General features: G+C 34.6%; 1 protein-coding gene across 6 annotated transcripts; it reads right to left on the reverse strand.

The window, feature by feature from the left end:
- Nucleotides 1–310: 310 nt before the first annotated feature.
- On the reverse strand, nt 311–10,716 carry LOC104906822 (histone-lysine N-methyltransferase family member SUVH2). Of its 6 annotated transcripts, XM_010695642.4 has the most exons (5): nt 8,397–10,716; nt 4,197–4,395; nt 3,635–3,841; nt 3,023–3,141; nt 311–850 (listed from the first exon to the last, which is right to left on the reverse strand). In XM_010695642.4, the coding sequence occupies exon 1, from the start codon at nt 10,460–10,462 to the stop codon at nt 8,465–8,467; it is 1,998 nt and encodes a 665-aa protein (XP_010693944.1). In that variant the 5' UTR covers nt 10,463–10,716; the 3' UTR covers nt 311–850; nt 3,023–3,141; nt 3,635–3,841; nt 4,197–4,395; nt 8,397–8,464. The 6 variants fall into 6 exon arrangements, with proteins under 6 accessions (XP_010693944.1, XP_010693946.1, XP_048497458.1 ...); XM_010695644.4 differs by lacking the exon at nt 3,023–3,141; XM_048641501.2 differs by lacking the exons at nt 3,635–3,841; nt 4,197–4,395.
- Between the last annotated feature and the right edge of the window lie 11,552 nt (nt 10,717–22,268).

Consider the following 22,268-nt stretch of genomic DNA (forward strand, 5'->3'; position numbering starts at 1 on the left):
AAAATCCAATATTAATACTGTTGGTCTTGTAAAAGATCGCCTACTTTTAGTTTGAAAGACACAGTCCAAACCCAAATATTGAGAAGAGAACATAATGACGAAAAGATGAGAAGCATACAACTATTCCGAAGGATATCTTCGTAAAATTATAATGAACCGTTGAACAACGAGTACTAATTCCACATGAATAAACCTGTGAGTGAACTACGCTTTCGCCTTTCGGTTTAAAAGACAACGATAACAATTTTATACAAGTATATACAGCTGCTCAACAAGGCAAAGGAATCTCTAACATCTTAAAGGAATTAACTTCTGGAGCTGTAAAATTTTCAACACAGTAAACAGACATGTCCCAAGAACTACAAGAACTACCTGCAGATCCAATGGAACACAGAAATGGAGCACCCTAATCCAACCACTCACTCATCCACCCAACCACTCTCCACGCATAAATTCAATTTCTAACTGTACACGTTCTTATGCAATTTTCAACATCATATATATACAGTTGAAACACAAATTACAATTTTGCATATCAGCCTACAGACATTTTTAGCTTAGCTCCAAGCGAGATGTTAGAAACGGATTCCTTTGGATCAGAAATCAAGGGTAAGTATGACTACCTTGAGAGTAGTAAGGCAACAAAGGCGGTAGTCTCCATCAAGGAACCAAGTTGCTTCATAACTTAAGTTGCTAAAGCTCCATTGCTAGTTTTGGATTCTCCACAACATCTAAAATTATAAAGTTCCTAGGTATAGATAGGTGTAGTAGAACCCATTGCCCACACAACATCCAACCATCTTGATGAACAAAATTGTATGACGGAAAAGCCCAAAATACTCCGGTAGATCTGCATTTTAAAAAAGTTAAATGTTAGCATCACTCATAATGACACATGACATGATAGATGAACAATCACAAAGAAGTTTTGAGTACAATAAATGATTTAATGCATCACACCATTCCAAAATCCAAATTTAGCACCTTGTACATCTTGAACATATATCTTACATTCTTTACTCAGTTTACAGCAGACTTCTCAATCACTACAAAACACCATCAAATAAACTCATAACACATGTTTTTCAATATTGAAAAAGGATAAAGTAACGGTCGTTATCACTCATCATCTATCCTAATATATTAAAACACGTGCCTAACCAAAGAATGGTGCCATGTGGCGCTCCCCCTAAGGAAGCTTTACTCTATGTAATCCCACAACAATAAAAAAATTAAGAAATTGTGAAGCATAAGGTTTGATCCCAAAACCTCAAGAACATATACTAAAGTCGTAACCACTAGACCAAATAACATTTAGTGTTATCATCTCAAAGTATAATATTAATTAAATAAAAAATTTCCTTACCCGGGACGTAGCCCGGGCCTAATAACTAGTTATCATTTATTACTAAACCAGAAATGGATGACAAACCAACCATCTCGAACAGTAAAACATACATTTTTGCAAGCTATCAAACTTCATTATCATTAAATACATGTGAGATGTGATCACACAACTCTAGTATAACTTTATGGTAAGTAACAAAGAAAAGAGCATGTTACAGCCCAGACAGTTTTTTATTTTCCCTCAGCGAGGAAAGAAAAGCCAAAAAGTCTTGGGTCAAAAAGGAGAAAGCTTCTCTTATTCAACAAATCCAGGTCTCTCTCTCTCTTCCCCCCCCCCCCCCCCTCTCTTCTGTTAATGGAAGGACCTTCCTTATATATGGTATCCAAGGGGCAGATGAGAAAATGAAAATGAAACCAATATAATTAACTTTTAGAGCAAAGCAAAAACACTCAACTTACAGAATTTCTCAGGTTTCCTTTTTCTCCTAAGCATTCCCCCTCCACTCGTTATTTAGTCGTAAGAAACATGGCAGCTTTTTACGCAAACAATAAAATCATTTACAGGAGGATCTATAATTGACAATGTATAATCCGATGATACCTTCCAGAGTTGGTCAATCCCCTTGTCATAAAAGGTGCTTTGTCATTAAATCAATAGAAGCATGGTAAAACTCAGTGGAATAAAAATAGAGGAACCAAAACCTAGTAAATTCTTGTTAAACATCTGTAGTCAACTGTCAATATCTATTTCTATTTCTTGATAAACCTTCTTAGTCTAGAAACAGGTTTGAATAGCAAAAAGAAAACAATAAGCTCTCTATACCTAGAAGGCTAGAAGGCATCTGAGACAATATGTTTAAATTAATAATAGAGATAAACAAATGGCTCAAGTTAGAGATAAACAGGCATACTGCAAAAGCAGTGTTATCAATAGGTTCTTGGTGATAGCTCAGTCAGTTTTGACACATATCTTTCTATTTATTATTACTATTATTTCATTATTAACTATTTTATATCTTAAGACTTCAAAAAAAAATAGCAACAACATTTAACAGGTGAGGATATACTACAAGTGGTGTCCAACAATTTTATAAACACCCTAGCTCATTCTTCATGAGACTATTAGCATGCATGTGAGAAAGCTGACTAAGATACACGCATTGCCAAAGTCTTTCCACATAAAAAATAATCAGATACAGAAATTCCAAGTGCAATTTGAAATAGCACGAAACACAACAAATGCTAATCAATAAGCAACTATACATAAAAAAAAAAAGCATGCATATCGATTTAAAAGAACAAGAATATCTCCACACGGAGAATTAAAATGTATATAATGCATAAGCAAATCTCATATATGTATTTACGAGAGTGCCACAAAACTTAAGTTCATCCCTCCAGAAAGATGAAAGAAATTTATACTAAAAATTAGATACAAATTGATCACACCACAAATAATGATAGGATTGAGCAACAGATTCCACAAGATTACTAGTTAAGAGTACAAATGTGGCAAGAAAAAACAAACTAGCAGAACTGCAAGCAAGGTGAAAAGTGCAAAGCTACTATGGGCTTTTAACTTTTGCAGCAAAAATTAAGAGGTTTTTGAAGATCACTTGCCATAGACAACCAACTTGGGAGCCACTTCCATTATATATTTCAAAATCCTTCGTACCTAGGAGAGTGCAAATGTAGCCTTTAGATGTGTTTTTGGAGACTGCAAGGGCAAACTAATGAAAGAATCTCCACGGCCATCAAATTCGTGAGATCATCATGGTTTCCTACCATGTGAAGCTGCCATTAGAAAGATGCCATTAAACCTTTGTTCTATGTGAGAACACAATTAGTCTACCAATACATATCCACCACTTTTTGATTGTGAAGCAGCATCAAAGTTGATGCTTTTTCCCTTTCCAAGACTATGCTTGCTTTAGAAAGATCCGCATGTTGAACAGTGAGGGTAACTTTATTGAACAGAGATGAGAAGTACTCGCTTTAATTTACTATAAGCTTCAAGTACGATTATACCAATTTAGAGGAAGAAGCTCTAATACATCATATTTTATTCCAAAGAAAATCTTGGATCTTTCGGAAGAAACTTCGTTGAAGTTCCTTTCTATTCTCATTTAAGAAAGCTCATGTGTTTCACTGCCCACTTTACAACCGTAAAAAAAGGGTAAACTTCCTTTTCAGAAAAAAAAGCATCAATCACTCAGTTCTATAAATATCATTAACTCACATCTCTAAACACTTCCAACCAACAATTCATAGTTAGTTATGTTCTTACCTAGCAGCAGAGATTTGCTTATGTGGAGAGGATGATAAATTCCATTTAGATCTCCAAGAGGGCCCGACAATATTGCATCCCCACTTCCCAGTTCCCACAATCTGTGTCTTATCTTTGTACGAGGCTGACCTCCTTGCTTTTACTCATTGTACGCCATTCTCAAAAGCAAAATCTCCTCTCCAGTTATCAAATTTGAATTACCTCACCCTACAGTTCGACGACAGTAAACTCCAATTTGAAATCACACAAAAAAAAAAGGAAGAAAAAAAACTGATCTGTTATCAGATCATCATATCCACATTTGATTGTTTGAGTTGTATATAAACCTTGCTGTGCAGCATATTGAGTACCGACAGCAGAATTACCAGTATTTGTGCCATTGTTCCTAATTGGTTTCGGATGTACATAAATAAAATTCATGGTATTGTACGCCAGTTTTGATCACTGTTTATTCAAAACTAAGAGATTCCTGAAGTTGATTCAGATTTATCCAGATAACTTGGACATGCTAATACATATGACAAGATAACTTGGACAAGTTACGAATGACGAACAGCCATACCATATGGTCTGGCAGTGTCGGACCTTTCACACATTTCTTTCTCCTTTTGAAGTTATTAGGTAGTTAATGTAGAAAGAGAGGCTCCACCAATAGCAAATCCAGAGAGCTTTCCGAAACTGAATTCTGGATTTTTAGCCATTGTTTTCTTTGTCTATGAGGAATATTTGTCATGCTCCAGCTAGTAAAGAAAGACTTCTTACTGTGAACAAACAGAATTGATTGTGAATACCAAAAAAGATAGCAGGCGAGGCCACAATGTAGTTAATTGTGAATTAAAAAAATATGAAAGTGGATAGAGAAAAGGTTCTAAGAGAAATGTGAGAGAAGTGGTTTATGTGATTGGGGAATTAAGAGGTAGTAAGAGGAAAAGTACGACCACATTACATGCTTTAGGACATCCAAAAATATACATGAAAATAATTATGGGACGGAGGGAGTTTATCAAGATATATAAAGCATAAGACCTAGATAGACAAGCTTTGGGAAGCACATCTTAACAAATTCATCTCGAGACCCTCTCAAAGACAAATCTACATCAAAAGCAAATTAGGTTGACATTTTCTACAACTCCATTTTAGAGAAGAACCATAGTTCTGGAAAATTCTCACATTCTCATGCTCCATAAGTCATAACCTTCTCCAAGAGTAAGACTAACAAAGACAAAAAACTTTTTTGTACGATTGGGGATGACTTTGGGGGAAAAAGGTTTAAAGCATACATCAACTTAATTTTTATGCTTTGTATAACAATTTATTGAATTTTAAAATGAAATTCCGGGAAAGATAATGACACTCAAAGCTGTGTACTTCTTTTTTAAATGCATCAAGGTGAGTTGAGCATGCATTTCACGAAAGAGATTAAGAAGGTAAAAGGACTGAATAATTGAAATAACTTAAACACTAGTAAGAGGGAGGGCTTAAGTTCTTAAGCTTTAATTTTTCCATTCACCTTCTCTAATCGCTTCTTTCAAATGCGTGCAGAACCCATGTAATGCAAGTATACAAAAATTGAAGGAAGCATAAGCTTTGAAGGAGACACAAGTCCTCTTAATAACAGCTTAAATTAGAGGAGCAAATGGGCTAAACAACTTGTCAAGATGCCAAAGCTATTCGGTACCTTTTCTTCCCAAGTAAGGCCATAATGACAAGTACAAAGCATGAAACTAAAGTTCAGCCACTTTGTTACATAAAGTTCGTTACATAACGGACTTTGAACTTGTCGTTCTGTTAAACGCCATTAGATAACACTGCAGTAGATCATGTCCTTCACACTGCAGCCTGCGTTACATAACGGTGACTCGCTGTCTTAAAATGTTATCTTTTAACATTACGCCTATTTCTTGTCAAAATTGGCCATAAACAACACCCACACACTAAAGAAGGGAGAAGAGCGTGATGTGGGCTTTCAAGTTGGATAATGTATCTGCTTTGGGTCTATTTTATATTAATGATAGGATGAAGCATTTATTGTTTTGAGTAATTATATATTAACTAAATATCTAAATCAATCATATGATAGGTTTGGTCAAAGTATATTGGAAAAATACTTCTTAAACTAAATAACGCAAAATTGAGGATAAAAATCCATTAATGTGATCTTTTCCAAAAGCGTCCACGTTGTCTTAGCCGTGATCCATTTCATTCATTTGTTACACGACGCTTTCGCAGCAATATGACCATTACTGCAAACGCGACCGCATCCACAATTTTTTTCTTGGTACAAGGTCATTGAGGTCTTATTGGATATAAAAATGGACCTCTAAATAAAGCACTCAAGCCCCAATAAACATCATGCTTTACAAGCCATACTTTTACCTCAAACCTCTAAATCAATGAACTTCATCTCCAATATTAATCAACCTTTGAAGCGTAAAGCACTTAAATTAATGTGTAACTGCAGATGACAATATCTTGATAACCATTGTAATTAAGTGTTAATATTGCCACCATCCTCTAATTGTTGTCCTAAATTCTATCTGATATGATCGAATTAGTTGACCAACAAGACTTTATGTCACCATTTGTGCAGTGCCAAAACCTAGATATTAAGGGCCGCCAAGCAATTTGCCAAAAAAAGGGCCGCCAAGCATATTAACTGAATTTGATATCAAAATCCTTAGGCTCTACATAAAGGAAAAGAGAGAGTCTTAATAACAAATTTTCATGTTCCTAGATCTGAGGATAACTGAAACTAATTGATGTAGATTAAAACTAATTACTGATTAGAGTTTGCTGATAGAAACTGTATGTTACTGAAATTAATTTTTGCTGATTCAATAGAGAATTTCTTTATATAAAATTTAGAGGTTTTCAACGATAAAAAACGAGTTTTTTTCTAATCAAAACTATTTTAACTCATCAAAACTCATTTTTTGCTGATTCACTTACCAAAATTCATCTTTCCTAAAACTGACTTTTATAGGTTGATAAGAGCATGGCTGAAGGTTTGACCCAACATGCATTACAATTAACAGGCAACATTGCCTTCCTGACTCAGCATATAGAATACATACTCACCCCTTGAAAATAACTTTTATGTGCAAAAACCTGTGACCAAGGTTATCAAATTACGGATTTTAGTTAAGAAATCAATGAGAGATTTCAAGGATCGGATCATAAAATAGGATAGAAGATTTGAAGATTATGAGAAATACCTTATAAATCAATATTTTCTGTAGGATTAACAATAAATTTATCTACATAGTAGTAAAATCAGTAAGATACCGTCAATCGCATTTTCAAGATAATTTACAATGTGCATTAAATAATTCAATGAGAAGTAGCCCACATACAATTATAGTTTCCCCATTTACAATATGACCCTAGGGCAGTCAAAGCATATGTGATCTCGAAATTTTCATTTAGGATCCAAAGAGCCTATAACATTGTAGTTCTAATAAGGATTGACATTCATTGCACTGATTTGGATCTTAGAGTCACACGATGATCCACATTGGGATCTTTAAAACCCAACAGTAACTTGCAATATTGTTTCTTATCAAACACCATAAGCTTCAGTTTCAGCTTCATTTTACAGGACAAGAAACTGCATGGACTTTAGACAAGAAAAGGCCTAGAAATTAAAAGATGGTAGAACTTACCACTTGTGAGCAAATAAATTCATGGCAACTTTATTTAATTTTGTCCAAGAATATCATTATCCTTATTCTCTAATTAGAAATCAAATTGAAAGGGTTATTTTATGCTTCAGAAGCATACCAGGAGCTAAATAAAGAGCATCAAAGAGCCATGAAATGTTAGTGCATTTTCCAATATATGATTAGCTTCTAACTCTGTCCTGTATACAACATGAACATTTAGAGTTGCATCAACTAACTGTTGTAATGGTTAGTATTAAGCCAACAGACAAGGATGCTTGCCGGAAGGTTATCAGAATATTAATCAAGAACGAAGTGTTCAGGGATAAGGTGCGACTGAGAATAATGATGGCAAGATATGAGGAGTGGAGAGTATCGAAAGGAGGCATCTAGATGCCCAACACTGTTAAACAACTATGTTAAGGGACAAAGAGCATAAATGGCAGACCCGCGAAGAATTCTGCAATGTGATAAGGACAATGAAATTGGGCCCTCGCATGGTTGGAAGTTAATGCTAATTCATTATTTAGGTAAAATACCACAAAAAAACAAAAATAAAAATAAAAGGATAAGAGGAAAGAAGGGTAAAAGGAGGAAAGGAAGTAACTGGGTCAGCCTTGCACTGTCATTTATTAGATATAAATGATATACGACCTTTTTTACTTTTTTTGGCACGTGGACGTGGTGTGCATAAGACAGATAACTAAAGCAGGAAACAAACAAAACTAGATAGTAATTACTAAAACAAAAGATTATCAGTAGAGGCAAGCTTATAACTGCTTGAATAAAAAACAACAAATAAGCAGTATGCTGGGAGATCAATGAAACAAAATCAAGAAGATATGCACAGCGTAACACATGAGTATCCTTCAAATTCATTATCACAACTAATTTTAAATGTTGTAACATTGCAGACAAATAAATGAGAAATGTCTGAACAACACCTCAATAGAATAATACACGCACTCAAAGATATAAGAAATATAGCTGTGGTAAAAGAAAGCAACTTAAAAGAATAGAAAAAAGGATTGGAGAGCAATGCGCATACATCAACAACCTCCAATCAGAAATCAAAGAGCAAAAAATGAAAAAGAAAAAATTACCTCACTGCATCATGTTCTCTACGCACTCCAGTGTACCACATCCAGAGATGACAGTAGAAAGAAACTATCTAGTTGCAGATTGAGAGCTTTCCAGTGTATTCATCAGCTACCCCATAATCAAGGCTAAGTTCTCGCATTGGTGGGATATTCTCCATCGCAAACAACATAAGATGAGGAAACAATATGTTGTTATGATCATAGAGCACAAACTGCACCATCACATTGGGACTCGTACTATGACTTATATAACAAGCAACATTTCTCATTCTGGAAACATCCATGGCAAAATCCAATGGAGGAATAGAGGGATATGTTGGCCTCACATACTCTGGATATATTTGGGACAAATCCCCCCATTCAGCCCATTTTTCTGTAAACCGACCAGGATATATAAGACTGTCTCCATTCATGGTGAAAACTTGAGCCTGCTCCCTTGTAAGAACAACCCCCGCATATTCACATATAAAAGCACCAGCATGTATCAAGTCCAAAGTTCGAACTCCCCAACCCGTTTCCCTGGACCTAAACACTTCCAATCTATTCTTCAGCCCTTTCTGGCTCACACGATTCCGGCAATTAGGCGGGCAGGTACAATGGCTGCCACATTCGAATAGTAAAGGTTTCCCTCTCAATAAAAAGCCGTTATGATCATAAGCAATCTCCCCTCCATTCTTCATCCCACACAAACACCCGTCATGACAACTGGTAACACAATTACAACCCATATTCCCACCCGCATAAACGAAAGGCGGAAACACCGTCCTTGGAAGATAGTCATAGTACAAGGGGTCTTTATCGGAATCAATATCATTAAAAACAAAAATGGGGGTTTTCTCCTTCTTCACGGAAAGGTCGAGACTAAGATAGCCCGCAGATCGAACTTGCAGTGGCCTAGTTCTCAAGCCATGAGCAAGTTTCAAAAGGGTACTACCCATTTCAGGTTGACCCTCAATTCTAATAAGCTTAAACTTATAGACACCAAAACCAGATTTCCCAACATCAAACCAAGACTCAACAATTCTATATAAACCATCATAAACATAAATCTTAGTAGTAAGACTACCTTCATATTTAAGACCCCTAATGACTCTAATCTCAATACCATAATGCATACTTCTTTCCAAAGCCAAATTACCTCCTTCAAGTTTCTGATGATTGCACATCCTGTGAAGTTTATCGAGACCACCATGGCCTGTATAAACAAGCACATCTCCAGCATCTTCATCATCCTCATAGCCACCAGAAACAATAATACTGGTGGCAATAGGTTCGCCATTAGAACTCTGACTGGAAGGCAAATAATCAATTCCAGCTTGAGACTGGCCATGTAAACCAACCACACAAAGCTCCATTCTAAAGTAGAACAAGTCACCAATAAACACACCAGGAATTGACCCAACAATCCTTTTATCCCTATTAAGCCATAGCCCACGATCCCTCATCAATGTAGCAGCTCTTAAATCGCCACGAGCTCGCCTCCCAGCTCCAGGACCAATCCTCCTCTCTTCCTCCGCCATCGAATATATCCTCAACGCGTCGTAAAGCATTCGAGTCCTCCTCACTATATCCCTGAAGTATCTCTGATCCTCCACACTAAGATTAGTGACACGAACAAGCTCATTAGACCTCTTTTGGCGCCGAATACTCGGGGCCGACACGGCCAGGGCTGAAATATGGTTATCCCCATCAGGGACAGCAACAATGGCACCGGAATCAGAGTCCAGAGGAGTCTGCTGTGGATGTTGGTGCTGCTGCATTTGGTTTGCAAATGCAGAGCGAAACATCTCTGAAATCCGATAAAATTCAGAGTAAACATTGGTGGAATCTTCGTGGGTAGAAGGAGAAGGTTCGAGAGCGAGAAAATTGGGGTCATTAGGAGGTGGGGAGCTAGGAATTAAATCAGGGGTTTGGATATCTGAAATGGGGTCGTCAATGGGTTCGGATTTCACCCGGATTTCGAGCTTGGGACGACGAATAACTGCTGCTGGTACTGGTACTGGTGTAGAAGATGAGATTCGTGTGTCAGGGAGAAGATTCAGGTCTGGAAATGGGACAATAGATCCCATTTTTCAGCTGGGGTTTTTTTTCTGGGTTTTGGAGGAGAGAGAAAATCAGATCATACTATGTCTAGAGTTTAGAGCAGTTTAGAGTTTCAGACTTTAGAGTGGAGAGAGCAGGTGGTTGTGGTGGTTAGGGTTTGGGTTTAGGTGGCAGAGAGAGAGACTGGATTTGCTTTGCAGTTCATGACGACAGGCAAACAATGGCAGTAGATAGAAAGAAAGGAACTTACTTTTTATTTATTTTTTTCAAATGGAGGGAGGACGAAAATGAAAAATGAAAAAAAAAATGCTTCTCATTAAAAAAAAAGTGACTTTTTCATGCAATCGTCATTTTAAGTTAGGGGACACTCGTTTGTTTTGCACAAAGTTTATCACAATATACATGTGTCGAGCATATAGATCATAGAACCCGCGTAATGCGCAAGTGTTCGAGACCATAACTATTTGGCTTATTTTTTGACATAATTTTTGGATTCCTGTATATTTATTACATTTGTTTTTTCGAAAATTTCAATATTTCCTCATTAACAATTAAAATACTTATTTTCTCTTCTTTAAACAAAAAATACTTCTTTTATCTCTATTTCGTCAAGTTCTCTGTATATTGGACTTCTACATAAAATTACTCATATTTTTCCATGTGTAAATAAAAAAAAATCTTCAAACACAAATCATTTTTTTAAATTAAAAGCTTATTTACATTCAATTGAGATATGTACGTCTATAAAATCCATGAGAATGGGGGGTGTTTGGTTCACTAGTTTTAGGTATGAGGTATGGGTTTGGAATGAACAAAACCCATACCTAGTGTTTGTTTAACTTATTTCTAAATTTTAAACCCATACCTCAAACCCATAAGGTATGGGGTTTAGAAACCCATGGGGGGAGGTGTGTATGGCTCATACCTTACCTCTATGTATCAAATAAAAGAAGATTTTTCATTCCTAAATGAAACCAAACACAAGGTATTAAGAATCAAGTTCCAAACCCATACCACCTTGATTTCATTCCTGATTCCAAACCCATACCATTATATGAACCAAACGCCCCCTGAAGGTAACTCTTGAGGGCTTTTATAACTCATTCTTTTTATTTAATTTATTTGTACTAATAGCCAGCAGGTGTATTCATGACATAGTTTTCTAATAGTATTCTCAAGTTGTATATATGTTTCATATTTAGTACTTTTTATGCTTTGATTATATTTTTTTAATATTATTCCTATATTGTTTCCATTATATTATTAATTGTAATCACCCACTATGTACTCTTTTGTTAATCAAAGACCTAAAAAAGTTTCACCACAACTAGAAAGGGACCTAGTAAAATTCAGGTTGAAATTTCTCTGAATACATGTTACTTCAAAAGTATATTAATTAAAAAAGTTGACCTTTGTTTTAATTTAAAGTCTCCATCAGCTTCCCTCTTTCACGTAAAAAAAACATAAATATTTGATTAGATAACACTAAAATTCGCATAGATTATGAGCGATAAAAGATTATATATACAAGGACGAAAAATAGTATTATAAATTCTAATTTTTGTTTGTTAATTCAGCGTCAAATTATATCGTAGTATAACTATATTAGAGAAAACTCATGGTAGAGTTAAAATACTACTAGTACATAATATCAGTATTCTATATAATGCATAGGTTCAATTAGTTGGTATTGCAACAATACCAGATCTTACAACCAATTACACCTGAAAGTTACTGAAAATTTGAAGTGAAAAGAAAAAAGCAAGAACAACAAAAGGAAGCAAAAGGCAAAAAGCAAAAAAGCAGGAGAGAATAAAAATTTAGTGAGAATGGATAAGTCATTTGGCTTAGGCTTGTAGTTAAAAAATGATCAATTTTGAAGATATTTGTCGGAAATGAGTTTAACCCAAAAATTATTAGGTTCGGTGAGAATTTTCCAAGCAAGTTTTGCAATAAAGGCTTTATTCATTGGCAAAGGTTTTCTAAGGCCTAAATCCCCTTGGGATTTTGGTTTGTAGATTTATCCCATGCGATTAGTGGGGTTGCATTTGTTTTTTTTTTTGACACCAAAAAAATTCATGTGAAGAGAAATAATAGAGGTAGTAAGGCCAAGTGCGAACATAGTTGAGGTGCATGTATACGCCGATAGAGCCTCGAGGTTGGCCTGGATCATAGTTAATCTCCCTGCTTTGGAGAGGAAGCCAGATTCCCATAAATTAATTCTTTGCTCTGTTTTTTGGACAATATGGACGAGATTTGCTTTAGAAGGATGGTGGGAGTTGAAGAAAACTCCAAGATATCTGCCCAGAGACGAATTGGGGAGCATGTCAACATGGCTAGCTAAAGCCACTTTACAAGGTTGGTTAACCTTTTTGGAGAAGATGATCGATGATTTGTGGAAATTAATTAATTTGACCAGAGATGGTATAGAAGCCATCAAACACTCTTTTTAGATTGGTACAAGTAGACGAAGTAGCTTTGCAAAAGAGTAGGCATCATCCGCAAAAAGGTGACAAGGAATATTAGCAGTTCTCGGAAAGAGTTTAAAGCCAATGTCAGAATTAGGGACTTGGCTTTGGATAGTCAATTTCCTCATTAGCACTTCCATGCAGATAATGAACAGGTAGGGCAATAGGGGGTCACCCTGACGAAGGCCCCTAGAGGGGCGAAACCAGGGTGAAGGTTGGCCATTAACCTTGATTGAGTATGAAACATTTGTGACACATTTTTTTATCCATGAGATCCATAGGGTGGGAAAACCAAAAGCATGAAGATTTTCCCAGAGGAAATCCCATTCAATTCTATTATAAGCTTTTTTCATGTCTAATTTTAATACACACTTATCAATCTTATTTTGAGATTTATGGAATGTATTGAGAGTTTCATGAGCTATTAGGAGATTATTATGAATAAAACGATCTTGAGTAAAAGCATTTTGTAGGGGGCTTATTTCTTTTTGCAAAATTGATCGTAGATGGTTAACCAATTTTTTTTTTTTATATTGCTTTATAAATAGTGTTGATTAGGCTAATCGGGCGAAAATGATTCGGGGTTTCGGGAGCCTCATTTTTGGGAATAAGAGTGAGCAGAGTATAATTTAGTGAAGGAGGGAGTTTCCCATGGAAGAAGAAGCTTTGAATAGAAATTGTTACTTTTCTTTGAATGTTGGGCCAGTAAGCTTGGTAGAATTTTGCACCAAAGCCATCAGAGCCTGGGGCTTTTAATGGATTAATATCAAAAATAACTTATTTGATTTCTTCGGCAGAAACTGGAGCAAGGAGTTTATCAGGGTCTTGTTGGGACACGAAAGGGTTGATAAAGTTCAGTTAAATCTGTCTATTTGCGGAGTGAGAAGATTTGAATCATTTCTTAAAATAATCTGAAAGAAGAGCAGTAACCTCGTCATGAGAGTCAATCCATTGGCCAAGATTAGTTTTTTAATCTAAAATTAGTCAACTGAGCCATTGTTTTCTTCATTTTATTATGGAAGAATCTCGAGTTGCTATCCCCCTGGGTGAGCCAAGTTTTCCTTGCATTATGACCCCAAGCTTTTTGGTTAAAAAGTAGTAGTTTTTCTCTTTGCAAAATGAGATAATTAATATGTTTAATTAGGATTTGATTACACGGTTGGCACCATAGTTCATGTTGTATTTCTTTTATTTTTTCGTCATTATGGAATAGTTTATTTGACGTGTGCTTGTACTTTGTGTTAGCCCAAACTTTAAGTTCAGTTTTAATGCGATTAAGATTTTCCTGAATACGATAGAAACGCGAGCCTATAATTAGGACATTCCATTTTTTCTTAACAATATTATATGAGTCATTGTCTAACGTCCAAATATTTTGGAACCGAAAAGGAGACGGTTTAGTGATTTTCCCATCATTGGTGGAGAAAATGATGGGTGCATGATCGAAAACTGTAAAGTTACCATAAAAAATAGTGCTATTGTCGAAGCAGTCGAAGAAACTTTTATGACAGATGGCCCTGTCAAATTGTTCATAAATGATCTCATTGTTATGGCTGCCTCTCCACGAAAAAGCTTGTTGTCAACAGGGAATTTATTGCTTGAGAATTAGTCAAGAGTAGGGGGAGTCAGAGAAGTTGGTTCTGTTTCAAAGGGCATCTACCTAATTTGTCGTTGGGAGAGAGCATCTTATTAAAATCCCCAAGCATAAGTCAGGGGAAGGGGAGAGTAGTCATGGAGTTATTCAAATAAGTTCAGAACGTATCCTTTGCGACATTTTTAGCCGAGCAATATTGGAGTTATTGTTTGGCTTGTAGAGAACGTCTAGGTGAACCAAACGATTATGAGAGAAATGATTTTGAACTGTAATATTGGAGTTATTCCAATACATTCACATTCCACCCACGTGGTTAATTGAGTCAGCAACTAATTTCATTTTGCCAACTTTACAACTCATATTCATCTTAGGTAGTTCCACCTATATTAAGAATATAAAACAGGGTGAAAGCAAATGTACTAGAAATTCGGTTAAAAATGACTGAAAATCTAGCAAAATATCACTATGATCAAGAATGATCAAGTGAATGAAATAGAAGGGGAAATGGAGAAGAAAAATGGAAGAAAGGTGATAAAGAGGGTCAAAATGAGCTAAAAGAATAAAATGCGTTAAAAATGCACTTATCAGTACTTATTCATTATTGTGACATTATTCAACTCTCTGTAATCAATACAGAACCTCAAGGTTCCATCCTTCTTTCGAATAAATAACACTGGTGCTCCCCAAGGTGAAACACTTGGCCTAATGTCAACAATTCCTCCAATTGTACTTTCAACTCTTGCATCTCTGCAGGTGCCATCATATATGGTGCCTTAGAAATAGCTCCAGTCTCAGGCAATAGGGTCAATTTTAAAATCCATTTCTCTCATTGGCGGCGGCATTCCTGAAATTTCTTCTGAAAAACATCTTAGAACTCACTCACCACATGTATTTGAGATATTTCCCCATCCTCTACATTCACATCTTTCACATGGCACAAATAGATGGGGTAGCCCTTCCTAATATAGGTTCTTAATGACATGGCTGACATAATACGAACTCCAGGTTTAGAAACAATTCCTTGATAGGATATTCTATTTCCCTTTGCCCCCCCTAAGAGACACTTTTTGGGTATGACGCTCTATCCTATCTCTATACTTAGCAAGCCAATCCATCCCTAATATTACATCAAAGTCAGGTAGGTCAAATTGAATAAGATCAGCAGGCCAATCATATCCTAATATGATAATGGGTATGTCTTGGTATACAGAAATACAAGCAACTACTTCTCCTGAAGGTATTGTTATGAAAGTTTGACACAAGATTGAGGGTTTTAGAGCTAACTTTTCAACAAATGAACTAGTTATGAAAGAATCAAATGCTCTAGAATAAAAAAAGCAAGTAAGCAGGATTAGAGTTTACGAGGAATGTACCCGTCACAACATTGGCTTTGGTGTCTGATTCATTTTGGTTCATAATATAGATTCTTCCATTGTTGGCTCGAGCGCCATTTCCATATATTGTTGTTCTGATTGTTGTTTCCTCCATTTGCTCGATTGTTATTCTGACCATTATGCTGAGTATTATTCCCACCTTGAGCATTCGAAGCATGACCCTGGAGTTGTTATTGTTATAAGGGCGATTGTTGTTCTGGTTCTGATTAGGTCCACAAACGTTTTTATTCCCTCCATTTTTCCCATTTTGTCCATTATTCTGACGCTTGGGACACTGATTAGCCTTATGTCCTTTCTTTCCACAAGCATAACAAGTTATTGGGTCTCCTTGACTAGTAAATCCTGGGTGGCTTTTATTACACTTCCAACATGTAGGGTTCTAGGTACGGGATCCCTGCTGGTTTGATCACCCCTGACCTTGGTAGCTGCTACGATTCCCTTGATAATTACCACCACCATTAGTGTTATTTTTGCCCTCATTATTATTATTACCCCCATATCAAGGTTTCTTGTCATTACCATGCATGGTCATATTGGTTGTTAGGTGGGTGTTTTCTCTTATTCCTCCCCATAACTTTCTCTTCACGCCTCAAAATCCTCTCCATATTAGAAGCCTTAGCATAAGCCTCCTAACAAGTTGCGGAAGTTGCTCCCCCAAGTCTGGAATGAATTCTAAAGGCTAACCCATCCTCAACTTTTGAGCCTTGGCTCTCTCATTTGGCATAACAGTCGGACAAAATCTAGCCAACTCATTGAACTTTTGGGCATACCTTTGCATAGTCAGAGTACCTCCCTAGTTAAATCTAGTAAACTCAATGTATTTTTGCCTTCTAATATGTTCAGGGAAAAATCTATCCTTAATAGCAACCTTAAAAGCATCCCAATTAAAGTTTTCTTGAGCTCTAACAATAGGTCCTCGACTCTCCCACCAAGTGTCTACATCCTCCCTCAAATAAAGGTAGCTTGGTCTACTTTTTGAGTTCCAAGTGTCCCAGTAACACTGAACAACTTATCAAAGTCTCTTAGCCAATTCTCTAAGAGTAAGGGGTCTTCCTTTCCTACAAAATTGGAGGTTTAAGGGTTGCTAACTTCTTTGCCATCGCAGCTTGTGGGTCCTCTCCACCATTATTCCCTAATTGGTTTTGCAACACTAAACCCATACGTAGCGAAAGTTGTTCAAGAGATCTCAGCCTCTCAAGCAATTGTTCCGGGGTTTCAGCCATTTGTTCAAAAGTTCTCCTACGATATCTAGTGTATACTTGATAGGTTTGCATGCAATTCCTGCACATTAGCATTGGTATTACTACAACTATTCACCCATACATGGTCTTGCACATATTTTTATTTATTCAATACTAACTTTAATCATAAGAAAATTATATGCCTCAACAAAATATATTTCATCATAACATTACAAGACAATATTTGCATGCTTCTATATATCATCAATTTGGCAGGTACGCAACAATTATAACCAAAACTTAAATTTTGTTTAACTCAAAATAAAATAGTCAAGTAATAAAATTCCTAATAATTATTCAAAAAAAATATATATAGTCTTGCACATATTTTTATATATTCAATACTAACTTTAATCATAAGAAAATTATATGCCTCAACAAAATATATTTCATCATAACATTACAAGACAATATTTGCATGCTTCTATATATCATCAATTTGGCAGGTACGCAACAATTATAACCAAAACTCAAATTTTTTTTAACTCAAAAAAATAGTCAAGTAATAAAATTCCTAATAATCATTCAAAAATATATATATAGAAACTTAGAGAATTTTTAATACTACTAAAGAACTTAGTATACAAACCTTAATATATATATAAATTTCTACATCTTATGGTGAAACGATCTTCCTAGCGCAACATTTTCTTGTAGTTACATTTTGTTTCAGAATCTAAACGTATAAGAATGTAAAGAAACGTACAATTAATAAGCACCTGAAATAAGTGCTTTCAAATTAAAGCACATAAACCCTTTTCGATCCCACTCTCACAATTTATTTTATTGCTTATTATTTAATTTAGTAATACCTATATTATTTAACTTTAGACTCGTAATTAGTTAGCACATTTTATTAACTCCCAATTTATATTAATTTATTATAACCTAAGATCAGAATACCAATTTGTAACACCCCAAAACTTTGTTTTCAAAACATTAAAAACATTCGGTTTTCATCTAAACATCCGACCAAACCTTTAGGGTGTTACCGTCGTGTCTCTATTGTTAAAAATAAATACAAGGCTAATTATAAAAAAAAAATTAATTACAAACCAAAGTATCAAAATAAACCAAACTAAGTTGTCTAATTTAAACCAATTCAAAACTAAACAATCCCAAATAACAGTACTGTAATGTTTATTAAACTAGGTGAACTTAAAACTATAAGTTCGCTCATTCCTGCAACGTAGTCCCTTTCACCAACCTGCTCAATATAAATAGGAAAAGAACAAAGGAAAATAAATACACAAAAATTAGCGAAAGCTAAGTAATTACAACTCCATCCCGTAAAATAATAATTGTTATATTTTGAAAATAATTATTATAGCATAATACAGACAAGTATAATGTAGTACAAACAAGTACAACATAATACATACAAGTATATAATATGCTTAACCATTTCAATTACTTCAATTGTATATGAGTCATACAACAACAAATTTAACTATTAGAGGGAAATTAAACTTCAGTATGCTGGGACTAATCCCGATAACCACCTACTTCAACATGGGTTGTCACCCAAATAAATTAAGAGTAATAGCCAATATCGTTTTGCAGGAACGTCCCTAGTGTGCACACCCCTCACTAATCTAATGGATATCCGCAACGTGCACCAATAGTATTAGGAGGAAGACAATAAAGAGTTGTAACAGAATAAAAATTAAGTATTATTCATCAAGAGGATCTAAGTCCACAGGATAATTTCCCTCAACAATGTTTCCACTTTACGTGATTAATAAATTTTAAAAGTTATGACACATCAAACATCACATTAACATGAACGTCTTTAGTTCAATAGATATTTTTCACAAATTAATCACTTTATAGAATTATAATAATCAACGTTCATAATTAATAGTACCAATATGTCCATCATAAAAGCCTCATAAAGTCACAATATCAACTTATAATATCGTTCGTAACATCATTAATTCACCAGTTATATCCAGAAACTTACATTATCAACATTAGTATAATTTTGATACGATAGTATAGATAGGTAGATTATAAGTCCAAAAGTAAAAACAATGATACTAGTAGATACATATATATTATACGTAGGGATAAATAGTACTATAATAATAATACTTTTAGTCATAGTATTAATATTATTCATATCACATAATATATATCAAACTTAAAATATGATCACATAGTTACATCAATACATATAACACATACAATTCCTAACGGGATTCTAAGTGTTGATAGACATTGTGAATTATCTCGAACGCGTCCCAAGTATAGCAATATCAACTAAAATTCGCCTCCTACGAAGTTTCTGTCTACGACAAGTAATATTATCTAAAGTTAGTCATTTGATATAATATCCAAAAATGAAAGTAAACTTAAAAACTTTAATGATTGTTATCAACTAAAGTCAAATAGTCAAATCTGGAATAGAATAAGATCATTTGCAAGGTTAAAGAAATAATAAAGAAAGTTATTGAAAATTTTCCTTTTTTTTTTGTAACTTCTCGTGGCTATTGCCACTGTATATATCTTGGTGCATTAAAGACAATTTGGAAAAGGAACCTACTTTTCTTTAAATTCTTTTTTTTTATAAAAGTAAATAAATAAAAGTGCACATGGGAATTGGGAACTTAAAGTTCCTGTAGTAAAAAAAAAGGCGTGGAACTACAGAGGAAAAAAAAAACAAAGCAGAGCAGAACGAAGAAAGAGAACAAGGAAGAAGGAAGAAGAAAGGAAAAAGGAGAAAAAGAGGATCAACGCCATACTCCGGTCAAGTCGTGGGAGTCGCACTGCCGAGTTTTAAAATAAATATTATTTTTTCAGGTTGAAACCTTCGAAACACAACAGTGGTAGATTCTAGATCTGGAATTTGGAACTTACCAAAGAGACGAAAAAAATAGATTACGTGGGAATTTTTTTTGGGTGTTTGGGTATATATATATATATATCTATTATATAAGGGAAGGGGGAGCAATGATGTCCTCTTTTGAAATGCCTATTTTGGCCCCTTCTCTTTCTAAATTACAAAAGGAATGTCAAAATCATAATCGACACTCAAAAAAACTACCGAAAATTAATTTACAACACTCACTCACAAATCACTTAAAAGAAGGAACTTTACAAAACACTCATACAATTGAGAAAATCACGTTATAAAAATCACGCAAATCACTCAAATAATCCAAAAACTTTATTAAAACTTAAAATTAGCATACAAACTAAAACTAATAACCTAGAACGTCCATACATACAAAAACATTTTACAAAAATTTACTTACAAATCACTATTCTCAAGAACCATTCACGATTAATGGTGGGTCATGATAAAAAAAAATAGAGGTGTATTTGCAGTGAAATTGAAATTTAGAAGTTAGACAAGGAAAAAAATTATTTACTTTTTTATAGTGTAACCTATATATAATGAAACTTTTACATATATTTGGACCTATCCTTTTCTATTATATAATAGCGATTAATTATCAAGGTAAAAAGGTTTATGTAAAATATCATTCAAGAATTAAAGTACAACATATCTCTATTATATAAGGGAAGGGGGGAGCTATGGTGTCCCCGAATGAAGAGACTATGTTATCCCCTTCCCATTCTAAATTACAAATTCACTTACAAATCAAAGGGGGCTTCAAAAAAAAAATATAAAAAATATAATTATAACAATCACTCACAAGTCAACTAAAAAAATTGCATAATTTACATTATGCAAATCACTAAAATGAGAAAACTTTACAAAAACTTAAAAATTCACTTACAAACTACTCCCTCCGTTTCCTAAAGATCTTCCCACTTAGGGTGCGTTCTATTCAACTTATTGGACCTGAACTTATTGGAACTTATCTGAACTGAACTTATTGAACCTGAATTGAACTTATTGGAACTTATTAAACCTGATTGGACCTGATTCAACTTATTGGACCTGATTGAACCTGATTGGAACTTATTGGACCTGATTGAACCTGATTGACCTTATTGGAACTTATTGACCTTGATTGACCCTGATTGAAACTTCTTAGACCTTATTGGACCTGATTGAAACTTATTAGACCTTATTGGACCTGATTGAAACTTATTTGACCTTATTAGACAAAAACATTGACCATGAATAACATAAATATTACCACTAACGTAAATACTACCCCTCAAAATTATTTATGGAATAATAATTATTATAATTTGTCCTTTAAAAAATAATGATTATTAATTATCTCTTATGATAATTAATTTAACAAAAAAATTACTATTTATATATTTGCCTATACATAACTTTCATCACTAATATATCTAATAGTGTTGTTTTAATTTTATAAAACTAGTAGAAAATCGAAAAATTAATTTTATAAAATACTAGTAGTTACTAATCTAAGCTGAGCAAAAGGCAGTGAACTTTCATTGTAAAGGGCTTGATTATGGGCCTGATTCTCCTTTTCCTAATCAATGAAAATAAGCTGAACATTTATTGCTAACAACAACTCCTTCATTCATTTCTTCAGCTTTCTTCACCTTTCATTTATTTGAATGTTACTAGAAGAAAGAGAAAAAAATGTTCAAAGTCACTGTAGCTTCAACACCTCTCAGATTTCTTCTCATTACTTCTCCTTTCTTCCTTCTGTTTTTTCTTTTTTTTTTGTTCAAAATCTGCATAACACGAAGCCATTCTTCGTCCTTCAATTCTTCACCTGAGCAGCTTGTGAGCCGTCGCGCCTGTGCATTCCAGTTTTCACCACCATTGCCGCCTACTGTCTGGATCTGAGGTACTTTCTTTTATATTTTTGTGATGGTTAATATTAATTGTTAGTGCATTTTAATTGTTAGAGAATTCTAATTGTTCTACCGGGTATTTGAGTCCATATCAAGAGAAAGGTTTGAGAGTTCATAATCCTGAATTTAGGAATGGTCCTCCACCAAGGGGAAAGTTAGAGCATTTTAATTATCGACATTCTTCATTACGTGGGACTGTTGAAAGAATTTTTGGTGTACTAAAAAATAGATGGAAGATTCTAAGAATGATGCCGAAGATGGATGATGCTTACCAGTTGGCTATCATCGTGGCAACATGCATGCTACATAATTTATTCGTTTACATGATTTAGGAATTCCAGTTTCGCAAGTAGTTGAAACCATGGAACCAAGAGCTGATTTAA

The sequence above is a fragment of the Beta vulgaris genome, chromosome 3 (assembly GCF_026745355.1).
Source record: "Beta vulgaris subsp. vulgaris cultivar EL10 chromosome 3, EL10.2, whole genome shotgun sequence".
NCBI classification, from domain to species: Eukaryota; Viridiplantae; Streptophyta; class Magnoliopsida; order Caryophyllales; family Amaranthaceae; genus Beta; species Beta vulgaris.